The sequence below is a fragment of the Lissotriton helveticus genome, chromosome 5_1 (assembly GCF_964261635.1).
Source record: "Lissotriton helveticus chromosome 5_1, aLisHel1.1, whole genome shotgun sequence".
NCBI lineage: Eukaryota > Metazoa > Chordata > Amphibia > Caudata > Salamandridae > Lissotriton > Lissotriton helveticus.
In genome coordinates, this window is record NC_136065.1 from 1,508,726,755 (window position 1) to 1,508,748,736 (window position 21,982).

The 21,982-nt window shown below is 44.4% G+C and overlaps 1 protein-coding gene across 1 annotated transcript in view; it reads left to right on the forward strand.

Annotated features, from left to right (window-relative positions):
* Nucleotides 1-21,982, forward strand: part of PLXNA2 (plexin A2) — a 561,219-nt gene that overhangs the window by 507,083 nt on the left and 32,154 nt on the right. Inside the window, exons 23-25 of the mRNA XM_078644504.1 lie at nt 12,071-12,137; nt 12,672-12,818; nt 17,207-17,366. Coding sequence (XP_078500630.1) covers nt 12,071-12,137; nt 12,672-12,818; nt 17,207-17,366 — 374 coding nt within the window. The remainder of the gene's footprint in view (nt 1-12,070; nt 12,138-12,671; nt 12,819-17,206; nt 17,367-21,982) is intronic.

Sequence of the window (21,982 nt, forward strand, 5' to 3'; positions counted from 1 at the left end):
TGAGAGCGAGAGAGCTGAAAAATCAAAAATAGTTCAGTCTCTTTGTCTTGACCTTAGATTATACTGTTCTTTCCCAGGTACGGTGTGGTCTTCAAACAATGTCTCAGGTTCGGTAGTGTCCAACTGCATAGACTGTGGCACAAATCCTTGTAAAATATGATCACTCTCCTTTTCGGTACCAGTTCCTTTTAAACGTGCATCGCTGAAAGGGATGAAGCGAGGTATGGATTCTGTCTCGGAGTCGGCAATTCCTTCGTTGACCCACCGGTCGTATGGAAGGGGCAGAGGGACCCGTTTACAATGGGTCCCGTGCACCCAGTTCTTTTTGCCGTCCACCCGAACCGCTGACCTCGTGGAAAGAAGTACCAGGTAAGGTCCGGTCCACCTCGGCTGTCCGTTGTTGGTGCGCTGGAAGTTCCGCACCAAAACCCACGTGCCGGGTGTGATGGAGTGACCTGGATCGTCAGAGGCTGGTGGAGAGGAACTGTGAACCTGTTGGTGTAAAACACGCAATTTAGTTGTCAATTCGCACAAATAGTCAAGCAGTACGGGGTGCTCTATTTCGCTAAGTTTCTTTGGTCTTGGCACGCCCCAGACGTTGGCTGGGCGGCCAAACACTATTTCATGGGGGCTAAGTCCTAATCTGGAATGGACTGTCATTCTCGTTGACAAGAGTGCTAGGGGCAAGGCGTCAGGCCATTTAAGACCTGTACTGGCTTGGATTTTGGCTAATTTGAGCTTTAAAGTGCCGTTGTAGCACTCTACCAATCCAGCTGATTGGGGGTGATTCACAGAGTGGAATTTTTGCTGTATGCCTAAACATTCACACACTCTCTTCATCACGCGTCCTACGAATTCACTTCCATTATCACTCCAGACAATTCTAGGCATGCCAAACCTCGGGAAGAACTCTTTGACAAGGGCTTTGGCGGTTGACAAGGCAGTGTTGTCTTTAAGGGGGTACGCTTCCACCCACCTGGAGAAAGCGCAAACAACAACGAGCACATACTTCAGATTGTTGCATCTCTCCATGTGAATGAAATCGAGCTGCAAAACCTCGAACGGATACGTTGGAGGCGCAAAATGACCAGGTGGAGTTGGGGTTCCCCTACCGGGATTGTACTTCAAACACACCATACAGTTTCTGACCACATTCTCTGCATATTTCGGGATATTGCTATTTTGCCATACTGGGGCCAATATTTTACAGATTCCTCTCGAACTGATGTGTGCAAATCCGTGAGCCATTGTTACTACTGCAAGTACATAGGCGTTAGGCAATAACCATCGCTGGTGTTCTGACAATTCGACCCAACAACCATTCGTGTCTAATCTACCCTTACTTTCTCTCCATTCATTCACCTCTTTCTCAGTTGCCTCGGCTTGTATAGATTTCACGCTTTCAATGGTGTCCTCACACATTCCTACATCAGTAATCCATCTAGCGGGACCTACAACATACATCCGACTCATTGTGTTCCTTGCAGTCTCTTTCGCAACCTCGTCTGCAAATGCATTCCCGCGGCCAACATCATCCTGAATCTTTTTGTGTGCACTACATTTTATAATGGCAACTTGTAGTGGCAAGGTCAGTGACTGGAGGAGCTCATTAACTAGCTGACCATGTTGTATCTTTGCACCATGTGACGTAAGAAACCCACGTTCACGCCACAATCTCCCAAAACTGTGAGCCACACCAAAGGCGTATTGGCTGTCAGTGTACACATTCACTCGTTTTCCTTTCGCTAACACACATGCTCTGGTAAGCGCAATTAGCTCTGCAGCTTGTGCAGAATTATGGGAAATGCGCGCAGTCTCTATAATGGTGTGTAATGTCGTTACGGCATATGCTGCAGTCGTATCACCATTCGGCAGCTTGAAACATGAACCATCAACCCATAAAGTATCATTGCATTCAGGAAGGGGAGTGTGTTGTAAGTCTACTCTCCCTTTTGTCTCTTCTTCTGTCCTAAAGCAGCAGTCATGTTTATCAATCTCGTCTGTTCCTGTCGGAATGGGTAATAACGTTGCGGGATTCAGTGTATCGCACCTCTTTATGTGGATGTGACTTGCTAGCAACGTAAGTTCGTAACTGGATAGTCGAGCGCTAGTAAGGTGTTCTGTCTTCGTCCTGTTTAGTAAAATGTCTACTGCATGCGGGACCATAACGATCAGAGTATTATTCATGACTAATCCAGCGGACTGTCGAATGCAGACAGCTGCTGCGGCGGTAGCCCTCAGACAACTTGGTAGGGCTTTAGCCACAGGGTCTAGAGTTGCCGAAAAATACGCGCATGGGCGCTGTCTGTCCCCAAAATGTTGTGTTAAAACTGATAATGCACAACCTTCCTTCTCGTGGACATATAATGTAAAAGGCTTACTGTAGTTGGGGTTTCCCAACACAGGAGCCGAACATAATGCATCACGCAACTTGTGAAAACTCGTCTGGCAATCTTCAGACCAAGGCATAGGACTTGGCGTGTCTTTACAGAGTAGTGCCAGCAAGGGTTTAGCTAGTAGTGAGAAATTCGGTATCCATTGTCTACAGTACGATGTAATGCCCAAGAAGGCTCGAACCTCTCTCTGTGTCCTTGGGGCACTTAGTTCTGCGATTGCCTGTATTCTTTCTGGTGTCAGTCTCCTTCCCTCCTTCGACAAGATGTGACCTAAGTAGGTTACTTCTTGTCGGCAAAATTGTAGTTTGGAAAGAGAGACTTTGTGCTTCATGTCACATAAGTGATGCAATAATGATAACGTAGCTTTCTTGCAAATCTCTTCAGTGTCTACAGCGATCAGTAGATCGTCTACATACTGAATCAGAGTTGAACCATTTGGTAGAACAATCGTGTCTAGTTGTGTTTTCAGGGCCTGACTAAATATAGATGGGCTTTCGCAGTAGCCTTGAGGAGCGCACTTGAAGCGGAAACTTCGTCCTCCTAAATTAAATCCGAAAATATCTCTACTCTCCTCAGCAATCGGGATACTGAAGAAAGCTTTCTTCAGGTCAATCACCGAAAACCAATTTGCTGAAGCTGGAACCATCGTCAATAAAGCAGTAATGTCGGGGACAACTGGAAACTGTGGGATAACTATCTTGTTTACTTCTCTGAGGTCGATCACGAACCTATACACAGGGGGTTGTTAAGGATCAGTACGTTTTAAGACGGGCAAAACTGGACTGTTACAAACATTTCCTGTTGTTTCTTCGATGACGTCTTTATCAATCAGATCATAAACAATCGTCAATAACGCCTTTTCACATTCGCTAGATATTTTGTATTGGGGAATACGTGGCAACCTAACGTTGGCTTTCAACGTTATGACATATGGTGCTATCTCCAAACGACCTACATCATTAGAACCATTTGCCCAGAGTGCATCAGGAAGACACGACAATTCAGTTGCAATATTTTCTTTCGACACATACATTGGAGAAATGACTTTCTTACCGAAAGTAAGTTGTACTCCTAATGGTGAACAGTACAAAGTCGCATATAACCTTTTTAGCAAATCTAATCCTAACAAATTTTCACCACAACCTGTTGTAAGAATGAGGGGTGCCTCTAATTCGCATGGGCCAATAGAAAGAGATACAGGACTGGAGATCGGGTTTCTAACAGGGGCGCCAGAGAAACCTACTGAGACATTCATTTCGCCAGACAAAGGTGCGCCAGGAAGTTTCGAGTGCATGATAGAACTTTTTGTAGCACCAGTATCCAGCAGAAATGGCTCTGACACTCCTGAGGCTATTACCTCGACATAAGGTCCATTCTGATCTACTGGAACTGAAACAACTCCCTCTCTTTGTCCATGGCTGTCCTAGCAATCGTTACCCTCGTATTCATGTTCGGTGTAATAGTCGTCAGCATAGTACTGAGCTGACCTGGTCGACGCATTATTCTGTTGGTCGAAGCTGTTCATCGAATTCTGAGGCATAAAAGAAGTTGTATTCTGCGTGGAATTTCCACGGCCCCTACCTCTAGGGGCATGTTGAACACCTCTTCCCCTTACACCCGAAGCACCGCTCAAACGTCGCGCAAGGGCCGGACAATTACTTTTAAAGTGACCCTCTTCCTTGCAATATGCACATTGATTCGGGCCATAAGCAATACGCTGGTGGGAAAACTTGTTTCCTTGCGCGTTTCTCGAATACTGATGTTGCGGTTGATAACTGGGCTGACTAGCCGTACGAGGCGGATAAGCTTGCTGGAGAAGAACTTTAGTTTTTAAATCTTTTGTCTTTCTGTCTACTTTATCTAGCTCGTCTTTGCGCCTATTTTCATAGTACTGGGCTGTAGCTAAAATTTGAGCTGACGTAGAGACAGCCCAAGCACTCTCTGAATCTTTCAATTTATTACATAGTTCAGGGATTAAATTATGTACGAACTTGTCTACAAACAATCTTTGGCCACCCTCGGTAGCCATGTCCTGACCACTATGATCGGTGAAAGTCTCCTCGAATCTTGTGAAAAAGTCAGACACATTCTCATCTTTCTTCTGCTTGCATGCAGATAGCTTGTCCCAGTTTACGCGTACTTCAGGCATTATTGTTTTCATGTATGCAATAATTCTACCGGGAAGTTCAGCTATTAACGGCTCAGGTTTAGAACCACCAATTTGTCTAGCATCTATAGCGGCAATGTTCGCCCATGAGTCACCTAGTTCTTGGGCATGGTTCGTATGGCGTATTTTGCTCCATAGAGGATGTGGAACAACGTTCCCGAACAACATGTCTATGTCCGCTAAATTCATTATACATGAGCTTGCAGTTTGCGATAACTCCTTATAATACCCAGTCGGGTTTTTACGAGGATCAGGCAATGTCTGCTTGAGCGCCAAGACTTCGGATTGTTTCCAGGGGACATGTACCCATACACGCTGGAAATGAGGCAGAATTGGCGGTACTACATTTGCATCGCCTTCCCTCCAAACCGGAGGAACCTCTCTCATGGGGTACTGTCTCGCTCTTTTCCTATCTGATACGTCGTCTTCGTACAATGATCTAGAGACGTTTCCTTTACTCCTATAAGAGAGTAATAACTCTATCGCTTTCTCAACATCTCTGCCTGTAATCATACCTTCGTGGAACTTAAAGCGTGTACGCCATAGTTCGTTCATTGCGTATGTGGGATCATTTGTCTCCAAATCTTCGCCTAGATATACACACATTTCTTCGAATACGTATCTCTGAGTGGGTGCATTCCATTGACGGAAAACTTCCATAACAGACTGAACATCATATCTAACAGTATCCGTAATCCATTTACGGGCTAGTTCATTTAGCACTTTTCTTTCCTCGTAATCAGGCAGTTTACTACGTAACTGTCTATTTTCTGTTTTAGGGGTCGTCTTAGGCGACCCGAAGAAAGGTGAAAGCAGACCAGTGACGGTACCTGTCACTCTTTGTCTAATAGAAGGAGAAGCTTGCGGAGGAGCAAGTGCATCGGAAAAAACAGGCTGAGGCAAAGAAGAAGTAGAGGCAATAGTAGAGGAAGTTGAAGTAGTATCAGACGTGGTATCATAGACAATAGCTGGAGCTGTAGGCAAAGTCGTAGAAGTAGATGGGGTAGGTAGTAAAGATGGCGGCCCTTGAGAAGGCTGCGCCGGAGAAGTAGGAACCAGCTGAACAGTAGCTGGCGTGTGTGCAAAAGCTGTGTTTCGTGCGCCGGGGCGTGGTATAGAAAAACGCTTTGGCGTTGTAGTAGCGTCTAACGCATACGGTGGAGGTGAGCTTAATAAGTGGGACATTAATTGATCTTTCTCGGATCTTTCCTCTTGACCTTGTCCTTTATTTGGTAACATCGGGTAGCATTTATCTACTGCTAGTTTCTTGCTCCTAAGTATTTGTTCGCTTTCTTGCTCTTCCTCGTTATCCCTGTATGCAACGGCAGCTTGCACCATCGACATACCTCTTTTATTCTTTTTCGCTAACTTTATTTCTTTCTGTTTGGCTTCTTTGCGCCATAAGCGAAAAGAGTCAAACATCGCCGGCCGGGCTTTTCTCTTAAATAATTTGACCTCTAGGTTATCTAATATTTCTGAGTCGAAACTACCATATTGGGGCCATTTTAAAACACCATCCTTGCGGGTGTATTTTATCCACACTTCATTATACGTGATAGGACCTACGCTGTGCTTCACATAGAGCTCATATGTTGGAGTTCCAATCGGAGGAACCGGACAGGAATCCTCTAATCGGGAGTCCTTACTATAACCAAGACAAAACAAGTTTCCAAGTCTGCTAAAACCAGGCATCTTTGCACACTAGTCTAGCTTCAAACTTCAAAGGATTATCTTGTAACGATATTTCTCGTGAATACACAAGTCCTTCGGCTTTGGGGCTTGCAAGTACCAAATCAAGGCGTATCTCAAGGATACCAAAAACTAAGGACAAACTAAGGACTGGGAGACGCTCCACTTATACTTAACTAAAGTATTTGAAGATCGGTGACGTCGCTAGAAGACTCGTCTATCGTTTTGCTCTACCAAGGATCACTAGGTCCAAAACAAGGCGATAGTCAGGGCAGCAGTTCTTCGTAGCCGTCGGGACGCGGGGAACCTCGCAGCAAAGACCTTCGGAACCACGTCGACATACAGGGGTCGCTGAAGTGGCTGGCCGTCCTCCGGAATTTTCACACGAAGCTCCTCACGAACATCTGGCTTTGACCGTCGCCGCTTGATACCGCCCCGAGTTGGGCGCCAACTGAGGTAACGGGTTTTTAGGAACCCGTTTGGTGCCAGGGGATAACACCCGAAGACCTCTGAGTTCTCCCTGTTCCGGACCACAGAAATACGGAGTCTTCTAGTCGAGTCAGAGATCGAGTTTTATTGATAGCTACCAAGTAACAGGTGTCCTAGAAGCACGACAAACACGGGTCATGTGTTCTCAGGAGACTGTTCGTTTTTACAGAACCAGCCTTCTCCTTATATACAGAAATAATAGCTGCAAGCAAGAATTCTTGAGTTTATGATATGGCTATACACATATTTCTACAATAATACGAAAGAGCGAAGTCATGTAGGCAAGCCCGTATTTTAGATGTCCAATGCATGATAGATTACTCAGCCAAGCCCGGAACTCCCATCAGATATCGATGAAACCCCAATAAAGGAAGGCACCTCCTAGTCATAAAACTGGCCATAAACGGGGAACAGGACAGGTGTGTGTTTGTAGAAAGCATGGTTTGTATGTAGTGAATGGTTTGAGGAATGTTATGTATCGATGCTATCGCATTTGGCCACTGGGCGAGGGGCTGCCCAAACAGGTTTGGCTAGAGGCAATGGAGTCAGTTGGGACAGGTCAGGGGGAAGTCAGGGAAGGAGGACGTGTCCTTTTAGATCAAGCTCGACCTTTAATTGACTTATCATGAGGGCAAGACGTAAGATGGATGCTGTTCACAAAATGGAGTCTAAGGGGTAGGGACGGAAACTACAATTTGGGGGTATTGGCGACCCTCGATTATGATGCAAATGCATGGGAATGATGCCCTAATCATTATCGGTTCGCTAACACCAAATTCGTCATGGTACGTTGATATTTTGTGACACGGGTATTGGACCTCGATATCGGGATAATAACAGGGTCCAGATTTTCAGAACCACACCCTCACAGAGACAACAGATGCACTAAACACAGTACCAGTGCAGCCTTTCATCACAAGCAACACCGGTGCCTACTGCCCTCACAGACACAACAGATGCACTGAACACAGTAGTAGTGTAGCCTTTCATCACAAGCAACACCAGTGCCTACTGCCCTCACAGACACAACAGATGCACTGAACACAGTACCAGTGCAGCCTTTCATCACAAGCAACACCAGTGCCTTCTGCCCTCACAGACACAACAGATGCACTAAACACAGTACTAGTGCAGCCTTTCATCACAAGCAACACCAGTGCCTACTGCCCTCAGAGACAGAAAATAGAGTACCGCAACATCAGTGCATACTACCTTCACATATACAATACCTGTGCAGCCTTTTATCCCAAACAACGTCTCCAGTGCGTGCTCCTCTCACAGAAACCACAGACAGTGAAAAGAGTACTGGTGCAGCCTTTCATCACGAAGAAAGAACACGTGCAGCCTAGTAAAGGTTCTGAAACACGCACTCGAGCACACAAGGAATAGCATGTACACCAGCAGTGTGCTCTTGACATGTACACACAGAACATGTATCTGTGGAAGCTGGCAGCACGCTTCTCTCGTACACAGTGGCGTAACACAAAATGATGGGGACCCCTGCAGACTGTGAGGAGTGGCCCCTGATTCACCAGTGTCTCAAAGATATGAATTGGTCCTTGGCTGAGTGGAGGCTCCCTGGAGGTTTGGGGTCCCCTGTACCACAGGGGCTGCTGAGGCCAGTGCTATCCCCCTGCTAATACACAGACCAGGTTCAACATGGATAGGAGCAAGCTTCAGTTTCTTATAGAACAGGCACAGCACAGGTAGGAACAGTGCAAGCATCCTGTACAAGCACAGTCAGCAGCAGTACAAGCTTCACACACACACACAGGTGGTATTTCAGCAGCTGCGAATGTTAATTCTCAAACAAATTAATTATATAACACAAAGCAGCAGTACAAGCTTCTTTCACACAATACTGACAAAGAGTTTCAGTCCAGTGTCTTTCTGCGCACACTAAAATAAGTCCAACACAAAAAAAATCAAAGCTTTTTCAATCACCCAACAGGTACAAAACTGTTGCTGTTTTAAAGAGGCATTGTTATTTATAATGTTTATTTCTGCTTCCTCAAAGTCTCGAAGCTGCTTTGAATTATGTTATTTTGTGCTTAAATAATAAACGAACAAAAAGTTCTACTGGCACTTTCAAAATTTCCCCAACCAAGCATCTCAACAATGCTTAAGAGGAGGAGATGGATTATCGTGCTTTACCATGCCCATTTTGTGCTTGGCCCCTCTGCTGCGACTGACACCAATAGTGATAGTCAGCGACAAACATAATAGAAGTTTGATGCTTGCTTGCTTCGGACAGGCTGCCGAGCAGTTTTCCGTATGCTCATAGCTGTTCGTTTACTGTTAGCTGTCCGAAGGATTGTAGCCAATAGTATTGGTGGAAGATTTTCTAAGGAAGCCCTGACCCAGTGGCATAGCAAGGAGGGGTGCCCCGGGTGGCATGTGTTTTGGGGGCGCCAGCCTCTCCATCCTACGTCCTACTTACCTGCGGCAGCCGCAGGGTGGCAAATTCAGGGATCACCAGCCTACCCCCTGCCCAAAGGCCCCCCCCCGCTCTTACCTGCGGCTGTCGCGGGGTGGCAAACGCAGGGACCACCGCGGGCCCCCAGAGGTCTAGCTATGCCACTGCGCTGGCCCACCGACTACCACAAATGTTCACCCACATCTAGTAGTATTCCTTGAAAGGACAGTTTGAGCACTACAAAATCATGAAGAGAGATAAAAATAAGACATTCCATCGGAATTGTAACAATAAATAATGCAGTGCAGCTTTAAATATCAAACATCACATGCTATCATTAGCAGGCCGTGGTATTGAATTAGGGATTATGTGTAGCACAATGTGTAAAAATGAGCCTGGGTGGGGTGGGGAGGGAGATGAAGAAGCTAGAGGGTGGGAAAGCTACAATTTGCGCTGCCGCTGTCACTCTACTGTCGCTTCTTCCCGCCAACTTGCTGCCCACCCCTGTCATTTCCCACAGTGCTGGGGTATAATTTGCACCACGTGCAGTGTGTGAGCACCACCAAGCCTTCGCCGTTGAGGACCGAGAGGGTGTCCAGGGATGAGCTTTGAGATGTTTTTTTTGTTTTCCTTGATTTTCTCTCCCTTCAGCGCTTTCTTGTTCGAGTGTTTCCTGCCTGCACGCGCAGCGTTTGTTGGCCATGAGTAGGGAGACGCGCACTCTTTTCATCACAGACCGTTGCTCATCTGTGGTTTGGTCCAGCTGACCTTTATCTGTCCATGCCTGATTGGACGAAGAAGCTACGGAGATGGCCTTTATCTCCAATAGTGATCCACAGTACAGGAACAGATGGACCTTTTAGCAAACAGAGAAAGAGTCCCTATTGTACACAATGCTTATGAAAGGCCAGGATGGTTGGGGTGCAACTAGGCACATATCAAGCTATGCCTGATAGTCCATGGAAAAACAAACTCTTGAACAAAACTCCATATAAGACACACATCTTCTGGAAGATAATACCCTACAAAGAAGTGTGAACTGAACCCTTACTCTCAAAATATTTCTTTGGAATTAAAAGAGAGGTTTTATTCTGCCAGAGAAGTTCCTGAAGTATGATATGTTATTAAAGAAAACTCTCCAGATGGTTTAGTTTGGAATCACATCTTCTGAAGACATACTTATTTGGCAACAAAATTCCCTAAAAATGGTTTATTCTACCACAAAATTACATAGGAAAGGCTTTATTGTGGAAAAGCAGTGCTTGACAAATTACCCCTGTAGACTATATCTGCTCTGGAGGCCTACATAGACAGCAGAATGGAGGCCAGGTAGCCGGGCGTTGTAATTGCCAATAAGTCAAATGCTGTGTCTCCTGACATGACTCAGCAGTCACAAAACCATGAGAGGAGGCTGGTGCTAGCCATACAGTGCATTACATCTGATGTGTGGCTGAACCCTAACAAGCCGTTCTGGACTTCAACAACAATTCCATGTCAATTGCAATCTCCCAATTTCACATACGCCCTTTTGCCTCTTCAGAAAGACTTTTTGGCCCTCACACAAGGGAAACTGACACTCAACACTTCATTGGGAAAGCACAACTGTATGAAGACAGTCCCCAATATTCTGTATACCTGGTGGTGAAAGAGCTTCCAAATCGAGAAGCCCTGACGATGATCCTAGCGCTCACGTGTATTTCAGAATGTAGCATGCACCAAGATGCATAATTAAATATATTGATCCTCTTCTCTTCAGTTTCCTTCTCATTTCACCTTTTCGTATATTCCATTCTGTCTCTGATGGGACCCACTTCCTTCTGCCTAGCATGTCTTCCCTTTGAGAAGTACATACATTTATTTTCTCTCAGAATCCTCTCTGGTTCACATAATTGGGCGATATGTATGTTCTGCAAACATGCATGTATTTTTTTTTTGCTTAGACTGTTAAGGAATGGATGGAGCTACGGCTCACATCTGTGCCTGAGCCCAGTCCTGACAAACCACAAGTTCTCTCTCTTGGACCTATGCAGGTTTCTCTTTTGAGCATCAGTTCTCGTATGACTTTGCTAAGCAGATCCCTACATTCTGCTTTGGGATAACTCAGTTTGCAGGAGATTTTGTTTCAGAATGCACCATACCTCAAGGAATTGTTTACAAGAATACATACTGTAGTGAGTTCGTTTTCCTAATAAATCTCTTTTCAATTTTAACCAAAAAATGTTGCTAAATAAATAATGTTGCTTTCCGTTCAGTTTCAAAATACATCTCTTTAGGGACATATGTTCTGGAGGAAATCTCTCTTTAGGGTGCTATGTTCTAGAATGAGTCTTTGGAGGGGTCTCCGGCAATAAATCTCTCTTTTAGGATATCCGTTCCAGAATAAATCTCAGTTCAGAAAGTTGTAATCCTTAGTAAATATCTCTTCATGTAGTTCTCTACTGGGGTTAGGCGCTCTTTATGAAGTTGCATTCTGAATCAAACGGCTAGAGAATTTCTGCTATAGAATACATTACTTTCCAGAGGGTTGAGTTCCCAAACAAAGCGTATCTGTGAGTGTTTGTCTTTAGAATAAATACGTCTTCACTATGTCCTTTTCTAAAATAGTGTTTTTCTAATGTTTCTAAATAAATCACCATATTAAAAATATCTCTGTTCTGTGAACCAGTGATGGGCCAACATCTCGCTTGCTGAGCAGGTCCAGCTTGGAGCTGGTCTAGGCACGTAGCTGCAGTCGCATTTCTCTGGAAGGGTCTATCCCTCCTCCAGTGCCATTGCCTGAAGGGTATCCTCTCTTCCAGCTCACTCCTGGATCTGATCTGTTAGTTATCACAATGTCCACTCTCCAATTCATGTTATGACAAATGTACACGCGTTCTACCAACCTCTCCATCAATTGTGGTTTGTCTCCTGCAGAACGGAATCTGTTGCCGAGAAGATGCTCACCAACTGGTTCGCCTTCCTCCTGCACAAGTTTCTGAAGGTAAGTTCGCAACTTAAAGCAACACACCTGTCTAGACCAGTTTCTCCCTTCCTTGGGTATATCCCTGGGAGATAGAGGGTTGAATGTTAGTCCACCCGTGAGAGCAAACATTCAGTTAACAGTATCAGTCCATAAAACTCCTGGGGTGTCCCATGACTACAGTGTAGTTTGGCTTTATTCTTAGTTGACATGAGACTTGTGACATGTAGATCCTGTCATAATCATTGCCTTGAAAATACTCCAGCCAAGCTTCCCTTGGCGCGAGAGGAATGGCGGTCCTTTCATAGCTTCTGGTGTGGTGTACTGCACCGGATGCCGCACAAACGGGTCACAGGGCAGGGAGGGTGTGGTTTGGATACAGCCCCAGGGTTCTGTTATTTGTGAATGGGTTTTTGTGCTTTGACTTTATGCTGCGAACATTCAAAGGCATTGTTGCTGTGGTGGCAATAAGTGTCCTTCTGCATTGCCCTACATCGAGCAGGTCTTGGATTCAATCAGTCCGTTATTTAACGCGCGTATTTGTGTTTTTGACAGGAGTGTGCCGGCGAGCCGCTCTTCATGCTCTACTGCGCCATCAAGCAGCAGATGGAGAAAGGGCCCATCGACGCCATCACCGGCGAGGCGCGCTACTCTCTGAGCGAGGACAAGCTGATACGGCAACAGATAGAGTACAAAACACTGGTAGGTCTAAGGCCCGCCCCTTCCTGTCAGGTACCGGAAGAATGGGAAGCGGGGCCCTTGTCACCACCTCACTCCAGGTAGCAGTGGTGGGTGGAATGTACGGGGGTACCGGTAAGGTCAGAATAAAGTGCAATGAGCACAAAAGGAGCAATAAATGAAGGAAAAAAACTATTCCTGTATTTGTCCTCAGGTATCAGTGTGAGAACCTGAGATTTGTTGTTTAATTGTCGTTTTGGAGAACTGATGTGTTCATTTATTTTCAACTTTTGGTTTAGGCGTACCTTATTTTAGCACTTGTTTGTTTGCTTTAATATGCTGTACGTCCGCCCACGCCCACAACTGTAAGTCCTATTACTGCTTCTGTAGCTGACTTTTCTGATATTGTTATTTTTCCTACGGTTGGTCAATCACACACCACTTTATATGGGTCATTTTTACTCGCATTGGGGTTCACTAGATGACATCAGTGTATCTCTGTGGTCAGACTTCAGAATTTGTCCTCCTGATATCCAATCCTACTCATTCTAAGGAGATTTATCTGTTATTTCCAATGCTGTGTAGCATCCCATCTGTGAAACCCGGACACATTCCTGATTTTACAATTACTGTCCTGTTTTCTGTGCTTGGTGTAGATCAACTGTCACACTGATTATTTAGTTTCCCTCCTTCAGTTTTCCAGGAAGTGCTACCACTGCATTTTCTTCCACAGTAATTCGGGTGACAATATTTTGGGAAGTAAACACCAGGACAGGCTAGGCATAGAAGTAGTACTAAAGGCTGATAATGATCAATACCAACCTCTGACACGTGTTTTGCTGTCATTACAGCTCTTCAGATAGGTTTAACTTTGTCCAGGCACAAGGGAGCGCCCAGTATAAGTCAACACAGTATCCTTTCAGGCTTAGAGTGCGGATATATTTACGAAAAAAGGCAGCAGGGAACTCTGGCTAGTTCCCAAGTTTAGGTGGGGAGCAGCTCCTGCATAGAGCACTGTAAAACACAAGCAACACTCTGAATCTCTCCACATCTCCGTAAACTTCACTGGCTACCCATTGCGAAAAGATGCGTCTTCAAGGCAATGACGCTGGCCTTCCGTGCATCTAAAGGCACTGGGTCAGCCCATCTGAAAACCACCTTACGTCCATACGTCAAATCCAGGTCACTACGCTCCAACTCCCTACTACTCCTGGAAACCCCCCGATTTAAACGTTCCCGTGCAGGTGGAAAAACCTTTGCGGTCTGTGCCACTCAGCACTGGAACAAGCTCCCGCTAGCTCTTCGCTCCTGCCAAGCAGAACCTGTATTCCGTAAATCCCTGAAAACCCTTCTCTTTTCATCCTAGTTTGGTTTCCCTACCTGAGCCCTCCTGTCGTCAGAGCCTTTTTTAGCGCCGGGATGCCCCGTTGGGGTCGCTGCGCGCTTTATAAAATACATAAATAAATAAATAAATAAATAAATAAATAATCTAATCACCTCAAATTTCTGTTTTTCTATAAACATTTTAAGCACAAGATTAGCGCAGTACCATCCACATCAAGCTAGAAAGTGACAAAATATTTTGCAGTTCTTACAGCAAAGTCTTTAAGCACAGGATACGCTAATCCTATGCTTAAAGATTTAGCTGTAAAAATGGCTAAAGACTTTGACATTTGTATCTCAGTGGGGATCTTCGAAAAGTTCTGCTCTTTCCCTACAGACCAGAAGAAGTTTTTGAAACTTGATGCGGCAATATGTCCTTTAATTTATGTGTCATGTGATATGGCCAGTGCTCATCCTCCAGCAATTTTTACCATCTACCTGTCATCAGAGGGAGGCCTGCCAGATGATAACAGTATCCATCTGAACATTGATACTAAGTTATATCTAAAGGTATCTTCTTCTTCTAATTTGTGCGTTTAGGTAACTGATTTGGGTAACCAACTAGACACATTGGCCTTTGTATATCTCAAACTGAGTTCTTCTAAGACTGGGTTTCTTCTCTAATTCCATCAACAAGACAGTAGTCCTTGGGTCCTGGTCAAGTACACTTGCTTTGAACAGATATATCCCACTTTGGTTTCGTGGGTCAAATCCTTTCACCCAGGTTTACAAAGTCATCACAAGGCAACTCAAGTCTTTAACGGGATTTCCAAAGTCTTGCAAGGGGTGATTTACACCAGCTGGTGTGACTTTGTAAGGAAATGTAACGCAGCGCAGGGGCTTGAGCTGTGCTAAATTACATTTGCTCTGGTAGACTTTCCATGGGTGGAGCATGAGCATGCCTGTGCACTCACCCATGGAATTTGACGCAGTCCCAGATTTACAAACATCTGTAAACCTAGGATTACACCAAAATAGTACGCCTGCCACAGAGAGGAGTAACAAAGAGAAATATTTCTTTATTTTTCCTTGTAATTTCCGCTTTCCCAGGTGCTGCATTCGGCAGCACATGTAGAAAGAGGAAACTGCATCTTTGGATTGCTTTTGTGCAGAAAGGTATCCCTTCCTGCAAAAAAAAACAATCATGCCAACAAGACAGAAACACCCTGACACTATGGTGCAAGTGTGTCTGCGTTGGTGCTAGGCAGCACACAATGTGCCAGCAGAAGGAAAGAGCAGAAATGCTCCATATCTTTCTTATTAACTAGCATTTCTTGTTATTTTCTTTTAACGCTGTGGAGAAATGTCTCTTTTTGCCCTGTGTTGCGTGAAATAATAGTAAATATGCCCCATAGTCTTTACTGGTTTACAATCCCTATTTTTAAACTCACAGTTTAAAACATTTCTAAAGTGTATAGTTGGACACTTTTAAAACTAAGCTTCTAATACGATTGATATACACTATGCACTCTAAGGACTTCCACGCCGCCGTACCATTATTGGTACTTGCCTTTATTGATAATGGAAACTCTTTGCATTTTTGTCACAATGTCCTTTGAGCCGTTGACGGGTCTCCATTCACCACCCATTGCATTAAAGGTGGCAGGAAACTCATTCATAATGTCCCGCTCTTCTACAAGGCAGTAGATCTAAATTCTACATCCTAGCTTAGCCATAAATTGAAGCTGCGTGATGGTCTATGTCTGTTACTCTCAGTTTAGCTATTACTTAAGGTTTTTCTTCTGACCACAATGGCCAAAACGTGTAGTCAAACCTCTCTTCTTTTAGCTTCTGAATATGGACTAGGCTTCCACCAGAAAGTTGGTTGGATCCTTCTAAAATGTCCTAGTGATTGCTTTTTTGGATCAACTTTCCAAAACATTTGTTTTTGGGAAGTTTTTGAACTTTGGATTTGGGATTTTGTTTGTGAAGTGTTTTTTGGAGGTGTTTTTATTTTTGTGTGAACCAAATGGGTGTTGGGTGGGTTGGGATAGAAAACAATAGTGTTTTTCTTTTATATTATGTAACTATAACATTTGTCTTTGCTTTTGCAAATAAATAGCGTTTTGTACTCTGTGAATTGCCCTATTCTACACTGTACTTTAGGTTCGTACTATACTAAATTGTGCAAATAAATGAAAAGATGGTTATTCCCAACATGAATCAAAAGTATTGTTGATACGCAAGGGAGAGGCAAGAGAGTTGTCTTGCGAAGACTGTGAGAGAGATTTGAAATAGGCTCAAAAATGTTGTGAGTTTGAGGGTATCAGATAAGTACTAGACAGGCTGGGGAGGTCGATCACACGTGCAAACGGAGGTGGACAGAACGAGAGTGGGAGATCAGCTATGCCGATATTTGGATCATAGTTTTGATGGAAGTATCGAGAAAGAGGCATCATACAATGGAAAACCCCGATTCCTACCTTAAAGTGGAAGTAAACTCTCCGCACTTCAAGAAAACCTTAAAGCTGAACTATTCAGAAGGTCAATTGTCCGAAGACTTCCTTGGGCCACTGATCAAAATATGCTGGATAGTGAGACGGTCCTCATCCTTCTGGACTCTTATGACTGTAGTATATTTTGGGGGAGAAGAGAGGACATCTATTTTAACTGTTAGAGGGCGGAGTGTTGAAGCAGACTAGAATAAGGGAAGGGGCTGAGTTACCCAGGTTTATGAAAATTCTAGCCTTTTAACAATTGCGACACCATGATGGTATGGGCACCCACCTTTAAGAGACCAGGCACCCATATTAACTTGACCAAGGTCTTTATTGCGACCACCCTCACGATGAGGAAGGTCTAGAGTATAGAGTTCCACAGCTGTCTTCAGAAGGACTTTCATTGGCCTTGCTCTTGATATCTCTTATTCAGTCTATCATATTGTGCATTAGGCTAGATATTGCTGTACAGAAAGCTGGCTTGAAAAATAACGACTCTTGGGACAATCTGACTCCTTACTCAATGCCGATCTCCATGTTCTTGTCAGGCTTGTCTAGAAATCTGATCACCCGATGCTTTCCTACTTTTAGATTTTGAACTGTGTCAACCCGGACAACGAGAACAGTCCGGAAATACCAGTGAAGGCCCTCAACTGCGACACCATCACCCAAGTGAAAGAGAAGATCCTGGACGCTGTGTACAAGAACGTCCCGTACTCTCAGCGGCCGCGCGCAGTTGACATGGACCTTGGTGAGTTCTCTTCGTCATACATATGGCCAATGCAGACTTTTCCATTTGGTACAAAACGCACACTGGTGGCAGGTCCTTCCTTCTTCCCGACAATGCATTTATCTACGCAGTGACTCAGTGGGTAGTTTATTGGTAAACCCATAAAATCAGACCTCTCTCCTTGACAGGATCTGTCTCATTCACAGCAGGTCAGTTTGGCATTGAGCAGATTCTTGATTTGATAGAACATAGATGTGTTCACATTCCTTCTTCAGATGCATTTAGTTAGTTCCTTCGCCTTCTTTTCACTTCAGCTTCTTTCTCTCTTCAGTACCCCTTGTTCTACTCTCTTCCTAACCCATTGCATTTTTCTTTCTTTTTTGCTCCATTTCCTCCTTATCATGTTTGCTACTCCAACACCTTCTTTCCAATTCATCTTCTTTCTCTCTTTAATAACCATTTTTTCTCTCTTTTTTTCGCCTTCATTGTCCTTTATTTTCTCTCTTCCGCCATTACTCGCTCTTTGACTAGCCCTGCCTCACACCCCAATGAGTGCTGAAAGTCCAAGGCCCATTTGTATTCATGTAAATCTCCGTCCACATATATTTTGCCATATTTTTCATTATCATGGGATCTTATTGATCGAAGCAGCCCAATAGAGGACTTGGATGGATTTTATTGGGTTGTTTCCAGCACTAGAGGCTATGCCAATCACTTTGGGACTGTGGACCACAGTTTACTGATGGTGTGAAGTTGTTATCATATTTAAAAGATGCAGGCCTCCAAGTTCTAGGACAAAATCTAGCTATTAGGCTGTTTTATCGAAAAAGTTCAAAAATAAGGATTCCTACCTGGTACTTCATTTTACTGTCAGCTTCATTTTATATGTTTTAAAGGAGTCATGTCCTTCGATCATTGAATGACAGAAAGTATTGAAGCTTCCAAAACCATTGAATGACTTTCATAAATATAGACATTTTTGTTGTTGTTGCTGCTTCCAGAAAGGCAACCACAGTGCTGATGTCTTCTTAAATGTAAATGGCTAGGTAAACACAAACCAGGGGAGCCCGCATAGGGTCCCAGATCTGGCTATAAGTCAGATATTGAAGTTGGCCAAATAGATGATGAATACATATAATGAAACTTAATAGAACTAATTTCTATAGGCACTGGCTTTTCTAAAAATGTGGCATTGATCTGGTTGCACTCAACCTAAATTGGGTGGCCTTCTTGAAACTCGCTCATGGAGTACTTAATACAAAATATTAAAATAGTCTATTAGAGTTGCAGTGGAAGGATACGGCTCCCAGTCCCAACCCAATATCTGTGATATCAAAATGGCTCCTTGACTGAACAAACATAAAAATAGTGAGGAATGCCACTGCATCAAGGGCAGACAACTGAGACAGACAAAAAAAAGCCATCCAATCAAGAGCAAGGGGCTGACCCAAAGAGCAGTCCAAGTGCATGTGTATGTATTGGAAAGAACATGTCTTGCCATCAGATAGCTAAGCAGAAAGCCATAAAGAGGAGTTTGTAGGTTAGAGTAGGCAAAGTCATATCTACTGGGGTCTCAAAATATTGCTATCAGTACACATTTTTTCTAGCACATCATCACTAGATCCTATACAAACAGGGCCGTAACTTCAGGGTGGCATTTGGGGGTGTCCCCCACCCTAAAAAACATTCTGTAGTCAATAGTTGTATTTCACCTGTAAGTTTTACATACATATATATACAAACATACACTGGTTTTCATATCTCGGTTTTGGTTTTAAAGGTCTTAAAAATGTTGGTTAGTTTGAAAAATACGGCTTTCAGTACTCCTAACAATACACACTGCCCCTTAGAACCCTCATGCCCTCTTCTCATATCATGCATTTTATCAAGAGTGCCAGTGTGATTGTTGGGAAATATGAAATTAAGCCCCCATATTCCACACACACACCCCACCCAATCGTGCTGACCAATACGTCCCTGGACCTGGCTACAAACAGGCTGTGTTACTATTCGCGTTAAATCCCGTCTTTAACTGCTTGGTATTCACTCCTAGTTTTTTGCATAAAGAGAGCTGAGGCTCAGCGAGGTGAAGATGTGCCCAGGGGCTTACAGCTTGGTCCAATGATAACTCCGGCAATGGAGAGCGGGTGCTGGGATTCCACAGCCTGCAACATTAGCACTGCACGACACTCACCACTGAATACAAATATTCCTAGAATGTGTCTGTACGATGTAATATTTTCTCCTCCCACCTGGAGCTGAAAACAGCTCTCAGATTGTGCTTCGAATGTGAGAGAGCCTCAAGATACATGACATTGTGTTGTGTGCTTTTTTGTGTTGCGTGTCCTCGTTCACTCTTCCAGGATGTCTAAGAATTTCAGTCATTTCCTCAACTTTTGTTTGTGTCTCGATTATTGGAAGGACATTTCTCAAGAAGGCACAAAAGGTGATTTTGCGGATTTTTTGAAGAGTGAACATTTTATAATGTGCGCTACAGTTCGTGTTCTCCCACCAAAACACTGAGGCTGTATGTTCGCCGAAAACATGCAAACATTCCGTTCCTACAGTGCAGTGAGTTTTGCTCCAACACTCAAAGCAGAACACCAACCCTAACTCAAGCTGGCCGCTAGTTGTTATTTATGGTGTTTAGCGCCATCTAGAGGAAGACGGTTATTAGCGCGCAACGTCTTCGCACGAGTCAATGGAAACAGAAAACTGGCCATTATGAAAGGGTTTCTGAAGGGAACGCGTATCCCCCTGCCTTCAGGAAAGTGAGCGGAATGGCGAATTTAGTATCGAATGTGTCGACTTAAACTATGGATTTCAATGGCAGTCTTGCTATTGTGTTGTGTTGTACTGTTTGTGTTACACTCTGTTCCTGGAAGACAGGCATCAGTCTCACGTCCTAGATACAGGCTGAACCTATACTCCCCTCAGTGCCCCCACAAACCCAATAACTGCGAAGCATATTTTCTGTTCCCAAAACCAAAAAGTAGAAAAACGGCAAAAAAATAGTAGTGTCTAAGTGATTCCTATACATCTTTGTACACTGAAACTCGAAGTTTGAAACTGAATGTTATTCCTCCGCCGGTGAGTGAATGACCTGCCTGTCGCACCCTGTGTGCGAGACTCCAGGGCTGCTTCCAAAGTAGATGGCAAAAAGACAACCTGATAATGGCATCTACAGTGTGGGGTATTGTGGGCTTCGTGATGACGTCATGGTGAGGCCTATAGTCTGTACTTCCAGACAAAACTCTTCAAAAAACAGCCTAACCCTCGGGTGTCAGGATTAGACACACCACGTGGATCTATGTTACAGATAAGCTGCAAAACTACTTCTACAAGTTGCATGTTTGTTTTTCCAGCAAACGATAGTTTCGATCCAAGACGCAAGTCTGACTCCTGTGGTCTGTTGGGTCAGGAGAGCTTCGCTGGTAGTAAGATTGTTCGACCTCTTGCCGCCGTCTTTAATACACAATGATGGATAGTCGGGGGAGCCGAGTGTTGCTAACCATCCAGAACTGGTCTGGATTCCCTTGGAAATGCAATTGAGATGCGTGATATATGCATAGAACATGTTAAGGAAGTAAACATACAGCGCCCCTGATAGTACTTGGCTCACTGCGCAGGCCTTCTATACCAAAGTATAGTGTTTTTGTAAGCACCGCCAGTGCTGAGAAAGGAAAGTATTGGAGCACGATGAATAGTCATTTCTTTCGACTGAGAACTCAATCCCTAAAGCACACCTCCTCAGTTCACCATTGGGCCAGGTAGAGGCAGAAATGGGCCTTCAGGTGTATGGGGAAAGGACGTAGCTCGACATATGTTAGATCCCCGCTGGCCTCCCTTTCTAGAAGCAGCCGGGCTGTGGTGCAGGCATCCATAGGCCGCCCTGGCTCTGCTGCTTTCTCAGCCTTGAAGTGTACACTGCTCTGCTCTGAGCGTGTGCCTCCCCCCACCCCGCTGGTACACATAGAATATATCCATTGTTTGACATTTATAGTATTCTTATTTCTCAGTATCCCAGTGCTCCTTCTTCTGTTTAAAAAAAAACGTCCTTATGGCTATATTGGCCTCAATGTGTTAGGCTACTTGATAAAGTACAGCTGTAACCATCACTCTTGGCTTTAAAATTTGTTTTTCTTTTAAAAAAAACAAGCATTGGCAAAACCAGTGGTTCTTTTTTTGCCAATCCTGAGCAGGCAATGTGATTGGCTTTGCCAGTGTTTAACCAGCTATGTTAAAAGCATAAAAACGATTATTTTCTATACTTTTAAGATCGCTCCCAAATTAGTTGATACAAAAAGTGTAGCATCATCATTATGCATCATGCAGTTGGGCAACCATCTTTAACCCCTTGCGTGGTGCCGTTGGCTGTTGGCCGACGGCAGCACTCCCTCCCTAGTGCTGCCAACGGCTGAAGCAGCCCCGCCCACTCTTCAGAACGCCCGCACTGCGGCGGAAAAATGGCTGCGGTTAAGGCGTTAACGTATAGACAACATTGTTTTTTATAGACTCTCTGTCTCAGTGGGAGCCAATGCAACTCAGCCAAGGCCTAGGAAGAAGAGGACCTTCTGGACCAGCCTAGTACTAATTTGGCTGCCGTTGACTGAATCCTCTACAGCCAGTCAAGAAGG